The sequence below is a fragment of the Chelmon rostratus genome, chromosome 20, assembly GCF_017976325.1.
Source record: "Chelmon rostratus isolate fCheRos1 chromosome 20, fCheRos1.pri, whole genome shotgun sequence".
Classification (NCBI taxonomy): Eukaryota; Metazoa; Chordata; class Actinopteri; order Chaetodontiformes; family Chaetodontidae; genus Chelmon; species Chelmon rostratus.
This window is the reverse complement of record NC_055677.1, coordinates 6,192,921-6,213,489: the sequence shown is the minus strand read 5'-3', so window position 1 is coordinate 6,213,489 and position 20,569 is coordinate 6,192,921. Positions and strand designations below refer to the sequence as shown.

General features: G+C 42.1%; 2 protein-coding genes across 2 annotated transcripts; one reads left to right on the top strand and one right to left on the bottom strand.

Moving 5' to 3' along the window:
* Positions 1-279: 279 nt before the first annotated feature.
* On the bottom strand, positions 280-7,379 carry LOC121623774 (inositol monophosphatase 1-like). The gene is made up of 9 exons (XM_041961211.1): positions 7,348-7,379; positions 6,870-6,980; positions 5,711-5,844; positions 5,167-5,271; positions 4,871-4,916; positions 4,573-4,681; positions 4,291-4,399; positions 2,894-3,045; positions 280-1,058 (listed from the first exon to the last, which is right to left on the bottom strand). Exons 2-9 carry the CDS (start codon positions 6,930-6,932, stop codon positions 937-939), a joined length of 840 nt encoding a protein of 279 aa, XP_041817145.1. The 5' UTR covers positions 6,933-6,980; positions 7,348-7,379; the 3' UTR covers positions 280-936.
* Positions 7,380-11,419: 4,040 nt separating this feature from the next.
* LOC121624062 (ADP-ribosyl cyclase/cyclic ADP-ribose hydrolase 1-like) lies at positions 11,420-19,326 on the top strand. The gene is made up of 10 exons (XM_041961660.1): positions 11,420-11,545; positions 11,886-12,010; positions 12,117-12,240; positions 13,587-13,713; positions 13,825-13,960; positions 17,029-17,111; positions 17,248-17,321; positions 17,405-17,497; positions 18,871-18,957; positions 19,142-19,326. Exons 2-10 carry the CDS (start codon positions 11,902-11,904, stop codon positions 19,239-19,241), a joined length of 933 nt encoding a protein of 310 aa, XP_041817594.1. The 5' UTR covers positions 11,420-11,545; positions 11,886-11,901; the 3' UTR covers positions 19,242-19,326.
* Positions 19,327-20,569: the final 1,243 nt, after the last annotated feature.

Below are 20,569 nucleotides of genomic sequence, written 5' to 3'. Positions count from 1 at the left end.
GGTAGCTCTTCCCATGAGGCCTAATCATCACATAAGAACATAAAATCAACACATTTTCCTACCAAATAACACAACCCGGTTCTTTAAAAGTTGCAACGCTGTGTAAAATGGAAATAGAAAGAGATTTGCAAATTGAAACCCCATATTTAACTGAAAACAACACAAGAGAAGAAATTTCATTTTTGTTTTTTGAAAATTATATCCATGTTTACAATTTGATGGCTGCAACATGTTTCAAAAAAGTCGGGACAGTAGCAGCAAAAAAGACTGGAAAAGTTGTGAAATGCTAAAAAAAAAAAAAAAAAAAAGACGGCACTGCATTGAACACAGACAGGATTCTGTGAACACAATTAATCGCTGCAAACTGTAATTATAGTGAACTGAAATTGTACATCAAGCAGGAATGGGACCAAAATGCAGTTGGTCTCTTTAGTTCCCAAACGCTCACAGTGTTGCTGAAAGACGAGGTGATGCAACAGAGCGGTAAACATGACCCCGGGCCAACTTTTCAGAAACATGTTGCTGGCATCAAATTCTAAATGAGGATATAATTTTCAAAAACAATGGAATTTCTCCGTTTCAACATATGATTTGTTGTCTTTGTGGGATTTTCAATTAAATGTGGGGTTTCAGTGTATGCGTGAATGAAAATCAACCAAGTGTGCAGCCTTGGTGTGGTGTGTGAGCTGCCTGCAGTCAGTGACGGAGCAGCTCTGTCACACTGTTCAAATACAGTAAGTTACTACAGAACAGAAAGTGCAGAAATACAACAATGACTTAAAAACAAAGCAGAAATGAGACTGAAACTCTAAGCGCTGAATATTTACCAAACCCACTCAGCTGTCCTTCAGAGGTAAGTTTATCGTTTTGGTTCTTAAGGCAAAGATGGAATCGTGAGCTGTTAAATATAAGACAGTTGCATGTTTAAATAGCTGTTTACTCGCCATCTGTGTCGTCCCTGCCAACGTGAAACTGTGTTATCTCCTTAGCGATGCGTTCTGCTATTGCTCTGCTGCTGGCGACGATCAGCCTCCGAGACATCAGATCGAACGCTCCACCTGGAAGAAAAGAGGAAATAAGAACATTAGCGGAATAATGTTGAACTGCACTTTTTTTCTCCTCATGTTGCACGTGGGAACGCTGGTAGTGTAAACCCACCGATTGGTTTGTGGACAACTCTTCTGAAGCCTCGAGTGTGGCATTACGGCCATCTCCTTCTTGGTTATTTTGGAGCCAGAAGTGACCGCATTTGGACGAGAGGGTGGAGCTGCCATGGAATTGCATTGCTACGCCTCAATCCTGATTGGATCTGACTGAGATCCCGAGGACACGCCGTGGTAGCGACTTGTCAATCACAAGGTAGCCACGCCCCAAAGCATACCCTGCTTTATCGTTTACTTTATTCTAAATGGGACCATAATTTACAACATGAACATCACGCAGGATTGAAGAAGACTTGAAAGTAGTGACTGAGACCATGAACTCATTAGGAAAAAGTGGTCACCGTCTCATAAGCTTACAGACTTCTTTTTGCAACCAGTGGAGTGCTCCCCTGTGAACGACTGAGCCTTTCCAGGATGCTCCTTTCATATCTAATCATGATGCTATCACCTGTTATCAATCAACCTGTTTACCTGTGGGATGATCCAAACAGGTGTTTTTGGAGTGTTCCACATCTTTCCCAGTCTTTAGTTGCTCCTGTCCCAACTAGTTTGAAACGTGTTGCTGCATCAGATTGAGAGTGAGCAGATATTTACAAAAATCAATGAAGCTGATGAGCTAGAGCATTAAATATATTGTCTTTGTTCTGTTTATAATTGACTCTATGTCAAAAAGGATTAGAAAATGATTACAGTGTTTTATTTTTTTTTTTTTTTTTACATGGCGTCCCAACTTTTTGTCATTGGTTTGTAATTTATTTAGTGTCAGGCTGCACAAAGTGGGGCCTGTGGGCAGGTTCGATTTGGCTAGTCAGATGTTTCTCGTGAAAAAAATAAAATTAACACATATTTATAATAAACTTCTGTTCATACTGTTTTGCTTTTTCGTAATTTTAGCGCAGAATGCAGGAGTCAGTCAATAAAGGCAAAAGTTTGGGCACACTTGATGAAGCGTGAGGTCAAAGAGGTCCTACAGTAATAAGACATTATCATTTTAAATCCATGCATACATTTTGAGATGCTCATGTGTTCAAGAACGGTTGCGAAGCGCCAAGCTAATCGTAAGGAGTAAAACAGTCATACGCTCAGTGCAGCAGATTGTGAAGGTGTGGTGACAAATGTCCAACATCAGAGCTGCTCAGTGGGTCAGAACCTTCACTTCTCATGCTGAACACATCTCTTTTATGCCACTTGACCCCTGAAAGTCATTGCCATCCATGCTTTAAGTTTGCTCCACCAGACACATGCACTCCTCCTCTATACACAGAAAGTGAGCAAAGAGGATGTGCTTACTTTTAACAGCACAGTCACTGTCAGCAGTGGTGGTTTGGCTTGACGAACAGCGTCCTTGGCATTCTTAATCTCAGGCCAGCTGTTGTGTCAGTGGCACTGTTGTCGAAATCAAGATCACATTTCTCAAACCTTGCAGCTTCCTGTTTCAAGTACAAAACCACTAGCTGCCCTGTTCCCCATCTTTACCTGTGATTGACAGGCCTCTGCGAGCAGGATTAGGGTTAAAAACTAGAAAATTATTAACAATAAAATATTAATAACATTAATAACTTCTGTGGTGTTTACGCTGATAGAACAGCAACCCCTTCTCACCGCTTTGCTCTGGAAAACAATCCCCTTTAGCAATCCTGCAGTTTCCCCACCAGGCAATCACCCTGTTGCCCACTTCCTTCATTTCATCCAGTGACTCAGCAGCCTCTGAAAAGTTGCCGTTGACTCACCTGAAATGTCCATGATAACTCCTCCAGCTTCTGTAACGACCGCTGCCCCTCCAGCCATGTCCCAGCAGTGGATGCCCATGTGGTAGTAAGCATCAGCCGATCCGCACGCTACCAGACACATGTTGACAGCTGCACTGCCCGGGGAGCGGACGCTGTGGATGGAAATGGGATGACTGCTCTGCATTGGGCTGCACGTGACACGCTGTTGACCTCCAGATGGTTTAGTAAAAGTTCAGTGCGATTGTGAGCGTTTGAAGTTGTGATCCTAAAGATTTTCATAAAATCCGACCCTGCTTGTGATACTATTTAAGTCTGGCGCTCTTATGGCATTTGATATTTAAGTTGAGTAATTATCTTTCAAACTTTAACTTAAAAATTAAATATTTTTGTCATTTTTGCCTTTATTAGACAGTGGCAGTAGAGATGTGGACGGGACATGTGGTAAAGACAGAGGTGTATGACATGCAACTAAGGTCCACAAGCTGGGAATCGTGTGGTAGGCGCCTTAATCATTACACTGCTTCCTAACTGGAAGCGACACAAACCTGATTTAGTGTGCCCAAACACTAAATCAGGTGTTTGGCACACCTGATTTACTCATTTGTTCTCTTACTCATTTGCAGAGGAAGAAATCACAAGCGGCAGCGGCAAAAAAAACCTCATCCCCTCCTTCCGCTGCGACAACACTTATATATCTGAACAATGTTTGATGCCTAACAACAAGGTGTGAGCCTACCACAGCCCTCCTCTATATATTACTTTCAATTGTTAGTGTTGTAGTATGCCATTCCCACCCTGGATTCAAAATGCCTTCACACACAAGAGGGGTTCACAGGAATCAATGCATCCATGTAATCCAGTGTTACCATTTCCATTCTTATCTCATTGATATCTAGCTCTATCAGAGCTGTATAATGTTACTGCTAATGCAAGTTCAACTAGCGAAACACAGAATTGCTTTTATTCTGAAGAAGCAGCAAGAAACACAATGTTTTGGTCAGAGTTTAGTGAGCCAGAGTCAATCATCAAAAAAGTGTCAAAACATGACAATGGTCAATTTCAGCATTTTTCATTGATAATTTGTATTATTTGAAAGGGAGTTCAGGGAGGAGGCTTCACCTCCAACTCCTCAACTTCCAGTGACCTTGTTTAGAAAACTACCCTCACTGCATGCAGGAAATCAGATCGTGGATGCAATTATTTTGATGCTCTGCTTTGATAAAACAACATGGATTTGTTTGGCTGCACTGCAAACAGATACACCAGCTGCTCCTCTGGTGTGTTTCTGATACGCAGCAGCTCAAGGAGCATCTGCTGAAGTATTAACCACAGGAGTCACCAGATCAACCAGGACTGAAATGTTAAAGATGACAACTTGTGCGTCAGTGTATATTTACCCATGCACAGGGATGGTGAGGATGGTCTTGATGTTGGCCAACATGGCTTTGAAATGCTCAGGATCCTTCTTGAAGCCCATTTCTGTCAGCACCAGAGATTGGCTAATATCTTAGATGAAAAACACAAAAGAGAATCACAGTCAGTAATGTTCAACTCTGTCTCTGAGTTTTCCTATGCAGAGCTGTTTAAACAAGCAGAGAATATTGCTGTGATATTAGCTCCACCTGGTGGATTTTTTAAAAACTGCAACACTGAGGCCTGACGTGATTATCAATATTTACCTTCTTGTCCGGACACTTTGATTGGGACTCCATTGCAGAATGCTCCTTTGCCTTTCCGCGCTGTGTACATTTTGTCCTCGATGCAGCTGTAGACGATCCCAAACTCTATCTGAGGCCAAGAAGCAGCACAGAACACAGCAGTTATTAACATGGTGTGGGCGGAGGGCTAAGAATAGAACCACTGTACCACTCAACAGAAATTCACTGGGTTATTGGGACAATTACTATGTTCATGTTTCTAATAATAAAAAGGCTACAGTGTGAAAGAAATGTGTGATTCACCAACAATAAAACCCACCTCTTTCTTCACAGTGAAGCCAATTGATACAGACACGAACGGGAACCTGCATGAAAGAAACGTACAACATAAAACATCCATTTAATGAACTCCCTCTAGGTTTAAGCTCAGAGGAATCAATTTCTATTATCAGTTCAGTTTCATCTACGTTGTCTAATTATCCCTGACAGAGAGGACAATCCAAGAGAGAACCTAATTAAAAGATAAAAATAGTTAAGGAGCGACAGAGATAAAACGAATCCAGCTCCGTATCAGGCTTCTCAATGGCTTAAGCAGTATTTCAACGCAGGCGGTACCTGTGAACAAAGTTGGTGGTTCCGTCGATAGGGTCGATGATCCAGGTGGGATTGTCTGTTAAAACACTGGGAGCGCCTGCTGCTACTGACTCCTCGCCTATGAAGCTTCAAAATCACAGACAAAAACAGAAAATAGTGATTATTATTTAACCTCAACTGTAAAACGTAATGCTACTATTGTGCTTGATACTGTGAACCAGCTGTGTTTACTTTCTCCTTCTATTAGAGTATAATATGTGATATCAGGTAGAGTTCTCGTACCACATCAGTATTTCTTAACTCTTGGCAAAAGCTCTGCCAGGATTAGTGATAAGAAAATAAATGCTTGATAATACATGGACATTTTGGAAAACTATTGTCAACAATACAAGCAAAAAGAGAAATTAAGCATTAAATACCACAAAACAGGTAAAAGCTATAAAAAATAGGTTGAAAATAAGGACCAAACTTGAGAGACTGAATAAAATACAGCAATGAAATAGTCCTCCCTTTACATCACCTTCAGTGCTACCACCTCTAATGTCCATATTTGCCAGTGAAGTACCTGTGAGTGGGGTACTTTTCCTTGATGGAGGATATAATGAGCTGTTCCACTTTCTGGTCCGTCTCGGTCACCAGGTCAACCGGTGAGCTCTTCTGCATGACGGCGATGTCCTTCTGGAGCGCCTCGCGGATCATCTGGCAGAAACACACCGGTGACAAACTCAGCGAGGGGATTTTTTTGGATGACTGACTACATCTGCTACTTTAATTGGCCTAACATGTTGTGTGTTATGGTAACATACTGCTGGCAATGATGGCTCACAGATGATTAGCTGAAGCTCCAGAGCTCTATGTGTTGTCTTTATTGCACATTTCTCCTGAAGTCATGCCCATTTTGCACGAAACACAAATAACATTACTCCTAAAGCCATAGATGGATGTTAGTTAGTTAAAGTCAAACACAAAAACCTGCTTTGAATATAGCTGGATGAGAATTTAACTGTCACATCCCCACTGATCACTGTTAACCCAACTTCAATTCTCATTTTTATTTTCACAAAAGCTTTCTGTGCTGCAGGAAATAGTCTTGTCCAGTCTACGTTTTTCTGTTCTGGATTATTGTTACATCCTGTACATGCATGTATGGAATTCACTGCTACTGTACCTTGATCCTGTCTATCATTCATCTCTGTCTTTTATCCTCAACACTAACCCCTAACCCTTTTATTTTGAATGCTGCCACAAACTCATCACAGTAATTTACAGATGTGAACTGGATGGACCTCACTGATAATACAGAACAAGGTTCATATGCATTTTCTCATCTTTAAAGCCATTTTTGTAAACTACCTCTGTGACGTGCTTTTCTCCTGTTTCTAACAAATATCAGACCTGTCAAACTTCAGCAGAAACTCTGCCTTGATTCATCCAAACCTCACTTTTGAAACATGTTTCATGAGGAAAACATCTGTTTTTAAAGTCAAACTCTCCCCTTTATTTATGCTGTTAATACAACAAAAAAATCTTTGCATGACTTTCTGCTAAGTTGCCATTTTGGCTGGGTCTCCCTGACCGGTTGTATCATGTAGCTGCAAGTTACTACTGCTGTGATACTGATAAAAGTGACCGCAAAACTTAAATGAACCTTATGTTTCAACTAAAGATGACGTAATTTCCTGATCAGAGCATTATAAAAACCAATTGCAGTTGCGTTCACTGACCTTGCCAGCCGTTTTGGTGACCTCCACACAGTGATCCATGCAGTCCTGCCAAGGATCACTCATGTTGGCAGTGATGAGCAGTCAGTATATTCACAGGTACACTTCAGGTTCCTGTTGGGGGAAAAGCGACACTCATTCACAGATTCGTTCACATTCACTTAAGTTTTGCGATCGCTTTGTGACAAAGTTAATTTACAGCTACAACCTGTCTGCTACGAGCAGAAAAAGAGGTTAAATAACTGTAAGAAACAAGTGATTCTGTTAGCGAACGTTGCCCCTTTAGCTAAATTAGCTCCCTATGCTAGTTAGTTTTTATAGAGGGGAAGCACGAATAAACGGGCGCTGAGCATAATGACAGCTACTGCTAATTTACACACAGAATATTTACGATTTTCTCCGGAAGCTAATTACTCCTGCTTTGCGTTTTAATTAATTACAGCACCAATACTTTCTATGGGCTAATGCTAATTCAACCCACCTCCCAAACAGACTGTGCTCCCAGTGTTAAATCGTAGCTATGGGAGGGTGGAACCGAAGGCAACTCTCGCTCCCATTGGTCAATAAATGCTCTGGGGACGTCCACTCGCCGCTCTCATTGGCTAGAACGCTGTCATTTCTCCATCGAGGAATCTGATAGGTCACTGCATGAAAGCCGATGACTGCGATTCAGTGTAAAGTTTTCCTGGCCAGAAGTAGAGGAATTAATAGATGATTTCCACAAATTTGAGTCTTTATATGTCGTTTGAGTTCATAGACACCCATAAACACTGGGTTTGTAAAGCATATGAAAGTCAAAGTAGAGCAAAAACTGTTATTCAAATTCAATTAACAGGATATTTTCTTCCACACAAACACAACAAGGCATAATGTAAATGTACATTTGTGGTAAGACAAAAAACAGGAAAACAAGACTGTTCTAGTTGTGTCAGTGTGTGCAGCACTTTTATATGCTGACAGGAAGAAGTAGGGCATATGATTTATTCAATGCAGGTAAGGGTAGATGTCTTGTTTGAGGGTATTTATGAGTGTGAATGTATGAAAAAAACATGAGTGAGCAAAAAAAAAGTTTTCAAGGGGAAAGTTTTTCCCTTTATTCAGCAAAACAGTGTCTTTCATTCTACTCTTGGTATCAGACTGGAAGGATGCCTGGATCCAGACACAGCGCACCCTGAGACTGCACGGAAGCCACACACATCAAGCCCACTCCACCAGTCCCCGACCACCCAGGGAGCTTTGCCTACTGGCAGGAGGTGCCGTGCAGCCTGGAGGAAATTTGTCTGTCGTTGTTAATGTCATCAAACATCAAAATGGAATAAATAATAAATAAATCCTACAGTATGTTAAAACCTTGCTGAATATGTGGTTATGCTGCAGTTCAGATCAGTGACCAGATGGTGGCAGCAGCAACACTGTATGTGACAGCTTCACTGAGTGTTGACTGTTGAGGCCTTTTGTGCTGCAGGCGACTTTGGATGTGGCTTTAACATTGAAGTGACATTAAAGGATGAAATCCATGTCAAAGCATGTCCCAGTTGATCTAAAGCTAATGTGAAATTTCTGGACGTGTTCATTTTAAGAGTTTGCATATCATTTCACAGTTACAAAGGTACTTCTTGTCATTTAAAATGCTAAATATTTAACATAAATGTAATGAATTGGTTGCATTTCTGTAATTATTCTGTTTGTGGCTGCTGGTCTCATTAAACACTTTCAGGAGTTACCATGCAGGGCTTTGGGAAACTTTTGATGGGAATTTGTCGTTATTTCTTCTTAGTTTCAGCCATAAGTTGAACTGAAGAACTGAAGCCGCTAAAGAGAAACACTTTCGTGGTCAGTTTGTAGCTAATTACGGTCAGGGAACAACCGGACTGGACTGCCATGTTCAGCCCGATAAGTGAGCCTCAAAGCTAAATTGTTTCATGGAAAGCCTCTGAAATCAAGCAAATACCAAATTCCTTCGTCAGTGACAGGAAAAGAAGGAAAAACAAACAACACACGGCTCTCTGAGAATGATCCAACCTGCTTTGTCACTTTCTTCATGTCTCCCCTTCATGTCTCAACTAATGATGGTTAGTGAAAAGTTACTGTGATAGACTGTCAGCGTCATGATACTTTCCTCCACTTTTCATCCGTCTGTGGATTTAACGTTATTCTCTTCTGAAACCTCTTTTCCAGGCATTGGATAGAAATGTACCACAAAGGGAAGTAGTTAAGATACTTAATGTGAAACTTATTTTTTCTTCAGCTTATCATCTATATAAATTTCCCCTGATTGCAAATGTTGGTTCTGCTTCAAAGAGAGAATAGCGCATTATACAGAAGGCCTGTGTACGGAATACAGAAGTAATTGTTAAAGCAAATTTGCTGTCTCAAGCAAATCTGTGGCTTTCTTTTCTTTGAGGCTCTATTCGGTTGCTTAACCTCTGAGTGTTTAATGTCAATAAGCCTGGGCAGACCTGCGGAGATCTCCTCTTGTGCAGTGCTAACAACACAGTTAGCTCCAAGATCACGAGATAACAACCTCATCCACACCGACAGACGGGATTCATCTCACAAAGAGGTGGCAGAAATTCACAACGTCTAAAAACAAGGACGTATAATGAGAATCACAGTCAGGTTGTCACAGTTTGAGCGACGTTTTCTGTGTATTTGGCGACAAAAGATGAGTGTAGCTGTGTGTACCAGCTGACCTCTCTGGATACGTGGCAGAACGCAGAATATTCATTAACCTCAGCTCGTGACCAAAGCTACAGCTGCTGAGCCACGTGCACATCGCACTCTCGCAATTTAAAGATGGACTTATCGTTTCGGCTGGTGTGTGATGCTGCAGGTGTTTAAAAATGATTCAAAGGAATGAATCTGACACACAGCCAACAAACACAACAACAGAACAGATGTTTCTGCAAAATCCCCGATTCGTCCAGTGACACCTGAACTGAGATTCAGACTTTAATCTAACCCGTCTCACACCTGCCTGAGTCACGCTGATATTTTAATGGGAGTTTAAGTAAATTATGTTATAGAGTGTTGTTTTGTGTGCACCTTTGCTGTTTAAAGCCTCACAAACTAAGGGTCAATCTGCGCTGAAAGGTGGAGAAAAGCACCAGAGACAAGTCTGCTCTTGTAATAGCTACGTCCGTGGCCTTTACTGTACATCCTGTTATGTGCAGCATTATATTCTCCCTCTTCCTCTGGCATGCCATGCATAGTTCCAAGGATACCAGTTCTGAGGAGGCTAGGCTCAAAACATCTGGGGTCAGACGGGTCAGCAAAATGCAAATCGGTCGCTCATCTCCTCTGAGTTTCTATGAGAGTCAGGCCCCTTTCAGATGAAAAACTCCACCGACACTTTAGCAGTAACGTTCTGAATTCACATGCAATCATTATTATTCAGAGAGGATGACAAATGAGGCCATCAGTTGCAGGAAACAGTCCCCTCACAGCCGCCACTTAAAAATGTGACTCACCTTGTCGGGACCGTTAATTTCACAACGTTGCTTGGTAAATCGGCGATGTTCTGGAAACACCAGTGATGAAATTCATCCTTTCTTCATTTTTTTTGCCACACCAAAGTGGTTCCATAGTTAGATGGGAACAAGAGTAAGAGTCTACAGCCGTGCTAGCAGGTTTGTGAGGCTGGACTTAGCATGCTGCAAAGCCACAGTGGTGCCTGGAGCTAAATCAGCATGCTACCATGCTAACAGTGACACCAAATATTTGCCTGTTATCATGCAAGTGAAAGTACAGATGAGGCTGATGGGAAATGTCATTTGCAAGCACTGGACAAACTGAGGTTTTGAGCTGATGGTGGCGCTAGATGAAGAGTCAGGGGATCTGAGTTATTATGACACATCCTCTGGTGATCACGAATGAGTTTGACAAATTCCATCCATCCAGTTGTTGTGCAGATGTGTCAGTCGACGTCAAACAAAATGCAAATATCCAGCCTGTGAACTGAGCTAAACTATTCCCAGCACTTCCATACTCAACTGAAAGACCTGCATTCAAAACCCTACTAAGAATAGTGAAGAAATGAAATTATGTGCAGTAAACTATAATTAAGCAAAGCGAGTGAAAGTACCAGTGAAGAATGAAGGAGAATGGACCAGTGTTACATTAAGAGGTGTCCCAGTTCACTGTTCACTGTAGGTCATCGTGCCAGTGTAGCTTCCAAAAGAGGAAGACAGAAGCAAACACAGTGAACGACAGATACAGACAGAAGTAGAATATAGACAGTCTTTAATGCAGATGCAGTGGGCCTACACATATCTGTCACACCGACCTGTATGAACTCATGATTTCATGTTGTTTTATGCTTTGACAGAGAGACACATGTGACCCCGCGTCCAGCAACACAAACGCACGCCTTCCTCCAGAGAACAGCGCTCACTCTGTGGGGAGACTCCTAATGGCACCGTAATGGGAGTCATGCGGATCGACTCTTTGCAACAGGAGGCTGTGGGAAAAACATCTCATCTATCCTCTAAGGGGCTGGGAAGGAGCTGCGTTTGTCGACCTATGAAGACGAGCCTGACGGCCATTAGCCCCGAGAGGGGGTTACATCAGATCACAGCACAGCGGGACTCGGCTTGAGCAGAAATCTGACCTGAGCAAAGCATTTAACCCACACAACCACGGAGCCTTCTGTCGCACTTTATCCTTCTGCGTTGAAAATGGTGAGAATTTTTACCTCAGGGCATGCTACCTGTTTATTCACACGATATTTTATAATTGCATGTGCTAACCACTGTAATCTAAAAGAAATGTGTTTCCTTCAAATGCTGGCAGATGTATTGTTTTCTAAAGGTCATGTGTTGAAATCTCCTGCAGGATGTTTGCAAAGGCATGACAGCTCTAGATAAAAAAAAAATCCAAGCAAAACGTGGGAAAAAGTTTTGTACGTGCCAACAGTAAATTACTTTTTAGTCAATCACACACCTTGTGAGTTCTCAGGAAATACCTGCTGGCCTGGAATCAAACCCAGAACTAGCAAAACCTTTTGCTGTTGATTTACAGTAACGCAGAGCAAAGCATGTACGCACACGCATCTTTTCTGAGGCGCAGCGAAGCGGCGCGGGGTCTCGCCACCGGCGGCTCCCTGAAAACATCTGCGTCCTTTGTGGCGATCGGTGTGACGCTATGTAAGTGATTCCTCCTGACGTTCCCACAGGTTTCAGTCTTTTTCATGTGTCCCTCCCTGATGCGACAGATAATGTCTTCTTTCTTGTCTTTGTGTGCATTTCAAAGGGTTTATTAAGCTCCTGCTCTGCGCCGGTCAACTGAGAGCACAGCTCGGGACCACCCCCAACATCAAACACATAGTGCTTGGAAGGTGCTACAATTACATTACGCTGGTTGACCCCAGCTTGAGGTAGCGTACTGTGAGACGACTTACACCCGTATGTCACAACATTTACAATCCTGACTGGGCCCGCACATGAAACGACCTTTGACTTTAACAGCAGCCCTCAAAACCTGAAAGACTTCCTCCCAAAGCCCAAAGCAGAGGAACTCTGTCTGGTTCCGCGAGCATGTTAAAGACCGAGCAAATTAACGCAGGCGGTGTCGTAACACTTGTTTTGATGTGATGCTGAATGAGTTTTCTTTTTTTCCGTGCTGCTGTAGAAAGAAACAGAGACAAAGATGGTTACTGTGGAATGAGGGCTTGTACTGAATCGCTTTGTATGAGAAGATGTTTCATCTGGTGGGAACTTCCAGCTTATATCTACTCCACTCGATGTATAATTCATTGATATTTTGATTAGAAGCATTGTCACATGGCTGTTTATCTCATGAACAGTGACTTTTTAGGGACATGTTGCTCTCACAGGACATCAACACTACTAACATATGATGATATGGTAGAATATGACGCATTGCTTTAGATAAACTACTCAGCAGTATGTAAAGTTAATGGCTTAACTTTAAAGTTGCAATATGCAATATTTTTAGTTTAAAACATTTAAAGTGTTACTACATTTATCAACAGAATGTGACCAAATAACAGTTTTGACATTATGTATTGTGCTGCAGAGGTTTCGCCTGAAAATTAGCATGCTAGCCAGCTAGCCTGTCTTGTCTTGTATTACCACTTTGTCCTTGTTGGAGCTGCTGTAAATCTTCACTTTCTGTTAGCAGACTAGCCTCCATCGGTCTCATCGGCTGTGCTCAATCCCAGTCCCCGTCTTAAAACTTCTTCCTCCCTGTGGTCCGACGCTACTGTGTTAACGGCATAAATGCCAACAGTGCTCCCAGCTCATTGGACTGCTAGCTGCACGGCTAACCGAGCTAAGTCTTGAAAAGCAGCTCCAGTAAGCAGCAGTTATCGGTTATCGGTTATATGCTGCCCCCCGTTGGTTTGGAGTATGAATTCGACAGATGGCCAATTCTGGCATATTACGCTTTCAACATTTGCAGCAGTAAAATGCAACACACACATTAATGCAGCAGTAATATTAACTAATTATCTAAAAACACCATATATATATACATACATATATATATATAATTGTGAAGCATAGGCAGACCCTTTTACTACTTAGTAAATAAAGTAAATTGGAAAATATTCCCATTTGAGAAGATGAAACATGGCATTTAACAATTAATCGATTACCAAAGTAGTTACCGATTACTGATTCTGTCAATTGACTGATCACTTGACTGACTAATTCCTGCAGCCCTGAAAAACATCAAGATATATCCAATCTTTTTGTGTAGGTATGACTGTGAGGACATCTGGAGACAGTTTGAGGAGGCGGTTGTCCGTCAGTCCTCTTGTAATGTGACAGCGGAGGATTATCATCAGGTGTTTTATGCGATGCCACAAGCCTGGCCTTGTGATAGGGTGAGCGAGAGTGGGGTTTCAGCCCTGAAATTAGATTCATGTTCATCATTTTTCATTAAATGGAAAAGTTTTGGATTAAGATGCTTTATATTTCCCTTCCCTTCTCTTTAGTTCCTCTTCTGGAGTAAAACCAGGACGCTGATGCACAGCTACGCAGCTGTTGTACGACACTTCTGGACACTGGAGGACACCCTGGTCGGCTACATGTTCAACGACCTCATCTGGTGTGGGCAAGAGGAAGACTCCGGTAGATCTTTAACACCTGCTTTGGTTTCAGTACATATTTTTTTTAATTATGCTTACTCCCCTGGAGTAACCCAGTGGTTCACAAGCTCTTTGGCTTTCCACGCCTTAAAACGAAGCAGCTGAACAACAAATTTCTTCCTTCCTGTCCAGCTAATTAGCACACAAACGCTCAATTTATCCCTCGACCTGCATGTCGGGAAACACCGCACTAACTCAATCATGATATAACATTAACTGTGACGGAGCTTGTTTTCTGTGACCAGGCTTTGTGACACTGAAAGACACAGTCAGTCACACTGACGATGCATCGTATTGTAAGGATTCCACAAACAGTATATTATGTATGCAGTGTATCTGCAGCTGCTACAATCAGTGTTTTATACTAACAATGCATCACGAGAATCTGTTATGTCCTTTCATTATTTACCAGATGAAATTAAGATAAATTGCAGAGCTCTCTACAACTGGTAGAAACTGGAAAATACGATGATACATGTGAATTTCTTAAAGCTGCTCTAATCAATATTTTTTAAAGCTCTTTTTTTTTTTTTTTTTTTGGTTTTGCAACCCATCACAGCAGCAGCAGATGTTTTAAGTGGAAACGCCAAAAAACAAAAACACAGAGAGTGAATATTGGACTTATTTTGTCACGCGGCCAGAAACACAACTCTAAATGAGTGTTAATGTTGCTCTGAATCTGCAGCATGCGTGAATAGTTCATCATGTCAACTTAAATGTTCATCAGTGTTGGGTGTCCAGCGTCCCCCACACGGCGAAAAATCAGTTAATGCATCTTTAGATTGTTTAAAATCATGTTTATATACCAAAGGAACAATGATAGATAGATAGATAGTAGTAATAAAAAGTATTGTACAAAAAAGAGTATATACAGCAAATGGCAGTGTGTAGAAAAGATTTCCTGTATCTGTCCCTTCGACAGCGGAGCTGTAGCAGCCTGTAGGAGAAGGTGCTCCGCTGTCTGTCCACTGTGTGATGGAGAGGGTGTTGATCACTGTCCATAATGGATAGCAGTTTATTCAGCGTCCTCCTCTCCACCACAGTCTGAAAAGACTCAAGTCTGAGTCCGAGTACAGAGCCAGCCTTCTTGATGATCTTATCAAGTCTGTTGGTGTCGCTGGCTCTGATGCTGCTGCCCCAACATACAACAGCGAAGAAGATGGCGCTGGCAACCACAGACTGGTAGAAGATCTCCAACATTTTGCTGCACACGTTGAAGGATCTCCTGAGGAGTTTCCTCAGGAAGTAGAGTCTGCTTATCCCCTTCTTGTACGCAGCCTCTGTGTTGGATTTCCAGTCCAGTCTGTTGTCGATCACCACTCCAAGGTATTTGTAGTCCTCCGCCTCCTCCACCACCTCCCCTCTGATCCGTAGTGGCTGTGAAGGCGTCATCTTCCTCCTGAAGTCGATCCCCATCTCTCTGGTCTTGCTGATGTTCAGCCTCAGGTGGTTCTGTTCAGTTTCCTGTACTCCGAGTCCGTGCTGCACTCTCCTCTGCTCCTCTCTGTCTCCAGACCTGAAAGCCCTCTTCTTCTCATTCAGAAGCGCCTTCAGGTCGCTGGTGATCCAGGGCTTGTTGTTGGAGAAGTAGTATACGGTCCAGGCTGGCATGGTGGCATCCTCACAGAATCTGATGTACTCTGTGATGCAGTCAGTTGTTATGACCTTAGGTAATTAGTAGAGAAATAAATGTGTAGAGATGTCAGGTGTGTCTCGCTCCACCTCAGCCTATGTGTGTGTGTGTGAGCAGCAGGAGATGATCAGTAACAGGTGGAATCCGTGGATTGGTAGATGGGGAGGACTGTAAATTCCTCTTCGGAGATCAATAAAGTATCTATCTATCTAATGGCGTTGGCATGAAGAAGATGAAGAAGAAGTACATCGACTGCCCCTCTGGTGGGGCAGTCGATGTACTGATACTACTGTAGTAACCATGAATGCATCTGGGTGTTCAGTCAGTAGTTTAGCGGCGGTGGAGCTGATGACTACACAGGCTACCGCTGCATCAGCTGACGGGGGTATGTAAACAGCGATAACAATGGTGGACGTGAACTCCCTCGGTAAATAATACAGGCGCATTCCCACAGCCAGCAGTTCAATGTCAGGGGTGTAGAGACGTTGCACCACCTCTCACTTAAATAAAGTGCAAGTCGCCACCCTTTTTCTTCAGACTTTTGGAAAAGTCTCTGTCTCCCCGTACCAAACTGCAACCTGGGATGTCAACGCTGCTGTCCGGGATGTGCGAGTGCAGCCATGTTTCACTAAAGCAAAATATGCTACACTCATGGTATTCTGTACATCTCCATTTTTCCTTAATTTTCGCTCCCGGCCTGCTTCTCCTCCAAAACTCCTGCGGGACCGCAGGAGTTTTCATTTATGTTTTTTAAAATGAAGAAACAAGAGGTGGAAAATAACTTATGAACTATGTGTAATTTTAAGATACTTGTACTTTACTTGAGTATTTCCATTTTCTGCTACTTTATACTTCTACTACTCCACTAATATTGCATGTTACTTCACTACAGTTACTAGAAAACTTTAGTTACTTGGCAGACTTTTGCATAATGATGAATAATGAATTATGATCTATGAGTGTCAGCATTTAAGTGATGAACACATTAATGCATCAGTAATTATAATCAAATAATATAATATGCAGTACTGTGAAATATGCCATTCTGAATAATGCAGAATACTTTTGGTATGCATATTTTGATGTAGTTTTACTGCAGTAAGAATTTAAATGCATGACTTTAGCTTGTAACGAAGTATTTATACACAGAGTTTTTGCTTCTTTCTGATCTAAGTACTTCTTCCACCTCTGGAAGAAGCTCAGCAGCAAACAAAACCTCATCACTCCGGCAGCTGCAGCTGTGCTCCCAAATGCTTTTCATGCCTTCAGGATTTTTTTTTAACAGACTTAGTGTTGAGCGATTAACCTGCCAGCTGCATCACCCGAACCAGTTTTTCTTGCTAACTGACTCATTTGAATATCACCAAGGCGACGACACTCTGCTGCCTCTAACTGATGGCTGTGAATCTGACACACAGGTTTTGATTTCAGCTCTTGTCCGGATTGGTCGGCATGCAGGAATCATCCGGTGTATTCCTTGTGGAGGCAAGCCTCGCAAAACGTGAGTGTAATGTCCGAACGGCAGAGATGCTCGACGGGACACGCAGCTGTGTTGTTTATCGTTCATACGCAACATACTGTTCCAGAACCAGCAGTGGATCGTTGCTCTCTTGTGATTTTCCTCACCTGTTCGTCAGTTTGCAGAAATGGCATGCGGCAACATCACTGTGTTACTGAATGGGTCTATTGTCAACGCCTTCAACAGGAAAAGGTTCAAGAATTAATAAAGCAAATATTTTAGCAGTGGTGATTAATGAATGTGTTTGAAATGATCTCTTCTTTTTGACCTCGCAGCATGTTTGGAAGTGTTGAACTGGACGGTCTGAACCCACACAGGGTGGATTACGTCAACATCAAGGTGGTGGCCAATCTGGAGGGACCCTTTATGTGAGGATTAAAACAGCCTGCCTACCATGTACAAAAGTATAACCTTTTATAAAGGGTGTTGAAGTTGTAGCCAGTGACGTCCTGATTATTCCATGCCAATGTGCTGTAGATCAGTTATAAGCAGTGAATAAGTAACTATTTGGTTGCCAGGTTGTATAAAAATTCTTCTGGTAGGTTCCTCCACCAGAAAGCTTGTTTTGCAGCTCTTTAGCTCATCCAAAAAACCCTCTGATGGGCAAATCCTGGAAAAACCTGAGACCTGAAATCCATTTATCACCTTATTAACATTCATAACTGCAAACTTTTTCGAAAGAAACCCACACATGTCTATTAATATGCTACACTACCACCTCTTGGAATGACAACACTGTGTTTTGTTGTATGCATGTGTGTATATTTAAAGACAATGAAGCTGAAATAGACAATTCCGGACGTTTTGACAGTGGCACGAGGGGGCTACTGGTGCTATCTATACCACTGTTTCTCAAGCCTGGTCCTGGAGTACAGCTGCCCTGCATGTTTTAGATGTATCCCTGCTCCAGCACACCTGATTCAAATGAATGGCTCGTTATCAGGCCTCAGCAGAGCCCAGTAACAAGCTGAGCATTTGAATCAGGTGTGTTGGAGCACACCTTACATGGAGCATGGAGTATTGGCTTACGTGGAGCAGCAGAGCAGGGCAGCTGGTGCAAAATCCCTCTTTATTTAAATTTGGTGGGGGCTAACCCTTTAAAATTGAAATCAGAGGCGAGAAGAGACGTTTGTCTACAAAAGGATCCAAAAATTATGTGTCTCCTATTCACCGTTTGGAGTTTATGGCAATTATTTTTTTTTAATTTCAGGCGATTTCTCACTGCCTCTCGCACTGTAGCTGATGACATCACCCACTCTAGGGGCAGAAATTCTGAGCAATTTTTGAGAAACTTTATGGTCTTCGGATGGTCATAGCTCGAAAACCGTAAGAGATATCAAAAAGTGAGCCGAGGAATCCTGTCATAAGTCCATAGCACACCATTCCCGATCGAGCCGCATATTTTGATATATAGTTTGCGAGGGTTTTCTTAAAGCTGCGGGACTAGTTATGCGCCAAAATTCTGGCGGAATATGAAAAATCAGAAGAAAAAACGTGAGAGATTAAAATAGTGGCCTGTGCATTGCCTTGTGCCACAAATTATTACAAAATAGAACGGAAAAACACCTGCCAGAGGGGCTTTTCAGAACCTGGCAGCCCAAACGTTGTTCTTTTTAATGACTTATAATTGATCTATAAAGGACAATCATCAACCCTTGATATCACCATCAGTTACAGTTTATAACCTTCTCATAAATGGTGGCTTATTAGAGAGTGGTGAACTTGTTTTCATCCCCTACAGAGAATCATGTAGTCAAGGATCCATTGTAGACCTGATCCAGATCCTCCAGTCCAGAGGCTTCCGCTGGACTTGCACAGACAACGATCAGTAAGTGACATCTGACAAGGCTTCCGAGTCAATGTCAAAATGTGTTGTTCGCATCCTTTCAGCGTTTTCTGACCTGACAAGAACAAACACAAGTGTGAGACTCGCTACAGATGTTGTTCATGGCTTAATAACGGACTTCCTGATGACGGTCCTCTGGAGTAACAGATATCATATGTGTCCACAGGACCCTGATGATCCTTCAGTGCATCCAGAACCCCAAACAGTCCTCCTGCCAAACATGTGCAAACAGCCTGTTGCCAAGAAGGAGCCTCACATTTGACTGAATCACCCACAGATTTTGCATGTTTTCTGATATTTTCTGGTCTTGTGCTCATGGAAGTGCATTAAATTAACTGGGTGCTGAAAAGATTCCCTGAATTAGTATATTGTTCTTACCCTCACTGCTTTTTGATCTATTACATTAGCAGTTTGGGTCAATTTTGGGAGGATGCACCACTAAATATCAGCTGACAATATGGGTCATTGCTAATTTTGAAGCCCTGTGTCTCAAAATGTAGTTAAAAGATTGTCTTTATTCAGTTTTTGATGCATTTTCTGGAATCAGTTTGTTTAATCAAATTACCACACAGCTAATCTGAAGCCATGTAGGCCATCTTTGAAAACCTGACAAATTCTACAGAGAGCTGAATGGACTGAGGTTAACTGGGATTCACAGCAGGTTGACCCGGCCTTGCCTGTCTCACTGTCTGTGTTTATAAGACCAAAGGTCACATCTGAAACACTGCAGCCCCTGAACGTCTCATTCAGTCCAGAAGAGATGCAATAAGTTTTTATATTAACATGAATAGACAGGCATAAATATTATGACATTTCAGTTGCACTTTGTTTTCATGTGTTTTGTTCAGTGTGCTCAGTTAGCATGAGTGTAAACCCTCAGGCTCCAACACGCCCACATGGATAATATGCAACTCGATCTAGTTGCTTTTTTGTTGTTTCACAATAGCTAGATCCTGTATCAAAACCTGAGTCAGTGCGCAGTTTGATTTGAACTTTGAACCATAACACAAATCACTAAGCCTGTGAAAGACTCACTAATCTGTTTATGGCACAAGATAATTAGATATCTGTGAGTCACATGCATTATTAAATCACTGAGTTATGACACTTTTTGCAAACCCTCAGTACTGGAACAGTTTTGATCTGCTTGTCTGTACTCAAAGGTCTCCCAACACGTTCGTCATCTATGGCCTTTCCGTGACTTTTGAATTACAGCCCTCAACCACCTTTCAGCAGCTGATAAACAGTTAATTGCATGAACTTCACCCAGCTACTGTAACAGCTCCTTGGCTTAAATATCTTTTGTACTTGCATGACACAAAAAGGTGAAGCAGTGAGCGCAGCCAACTGTAAAAACCACAAGGTGTGGTTATTTTGGGTTATTTTTCAGGGGGTGCACAGTGGCTGGTGCACACTCTGTATTTTGTTGATTTATTGATTCATATTTATATATTTTTAACTATGCACAGCTGACCTCATCTGTGTTATTAGTGATTTATTGAGCTCTTGGTGAAACTCACAAGCTACACCTGTTGGTATATACATTAAAACATAAGTCCTAAGATGCAACATTAAAGTGAGAAACACATTAATG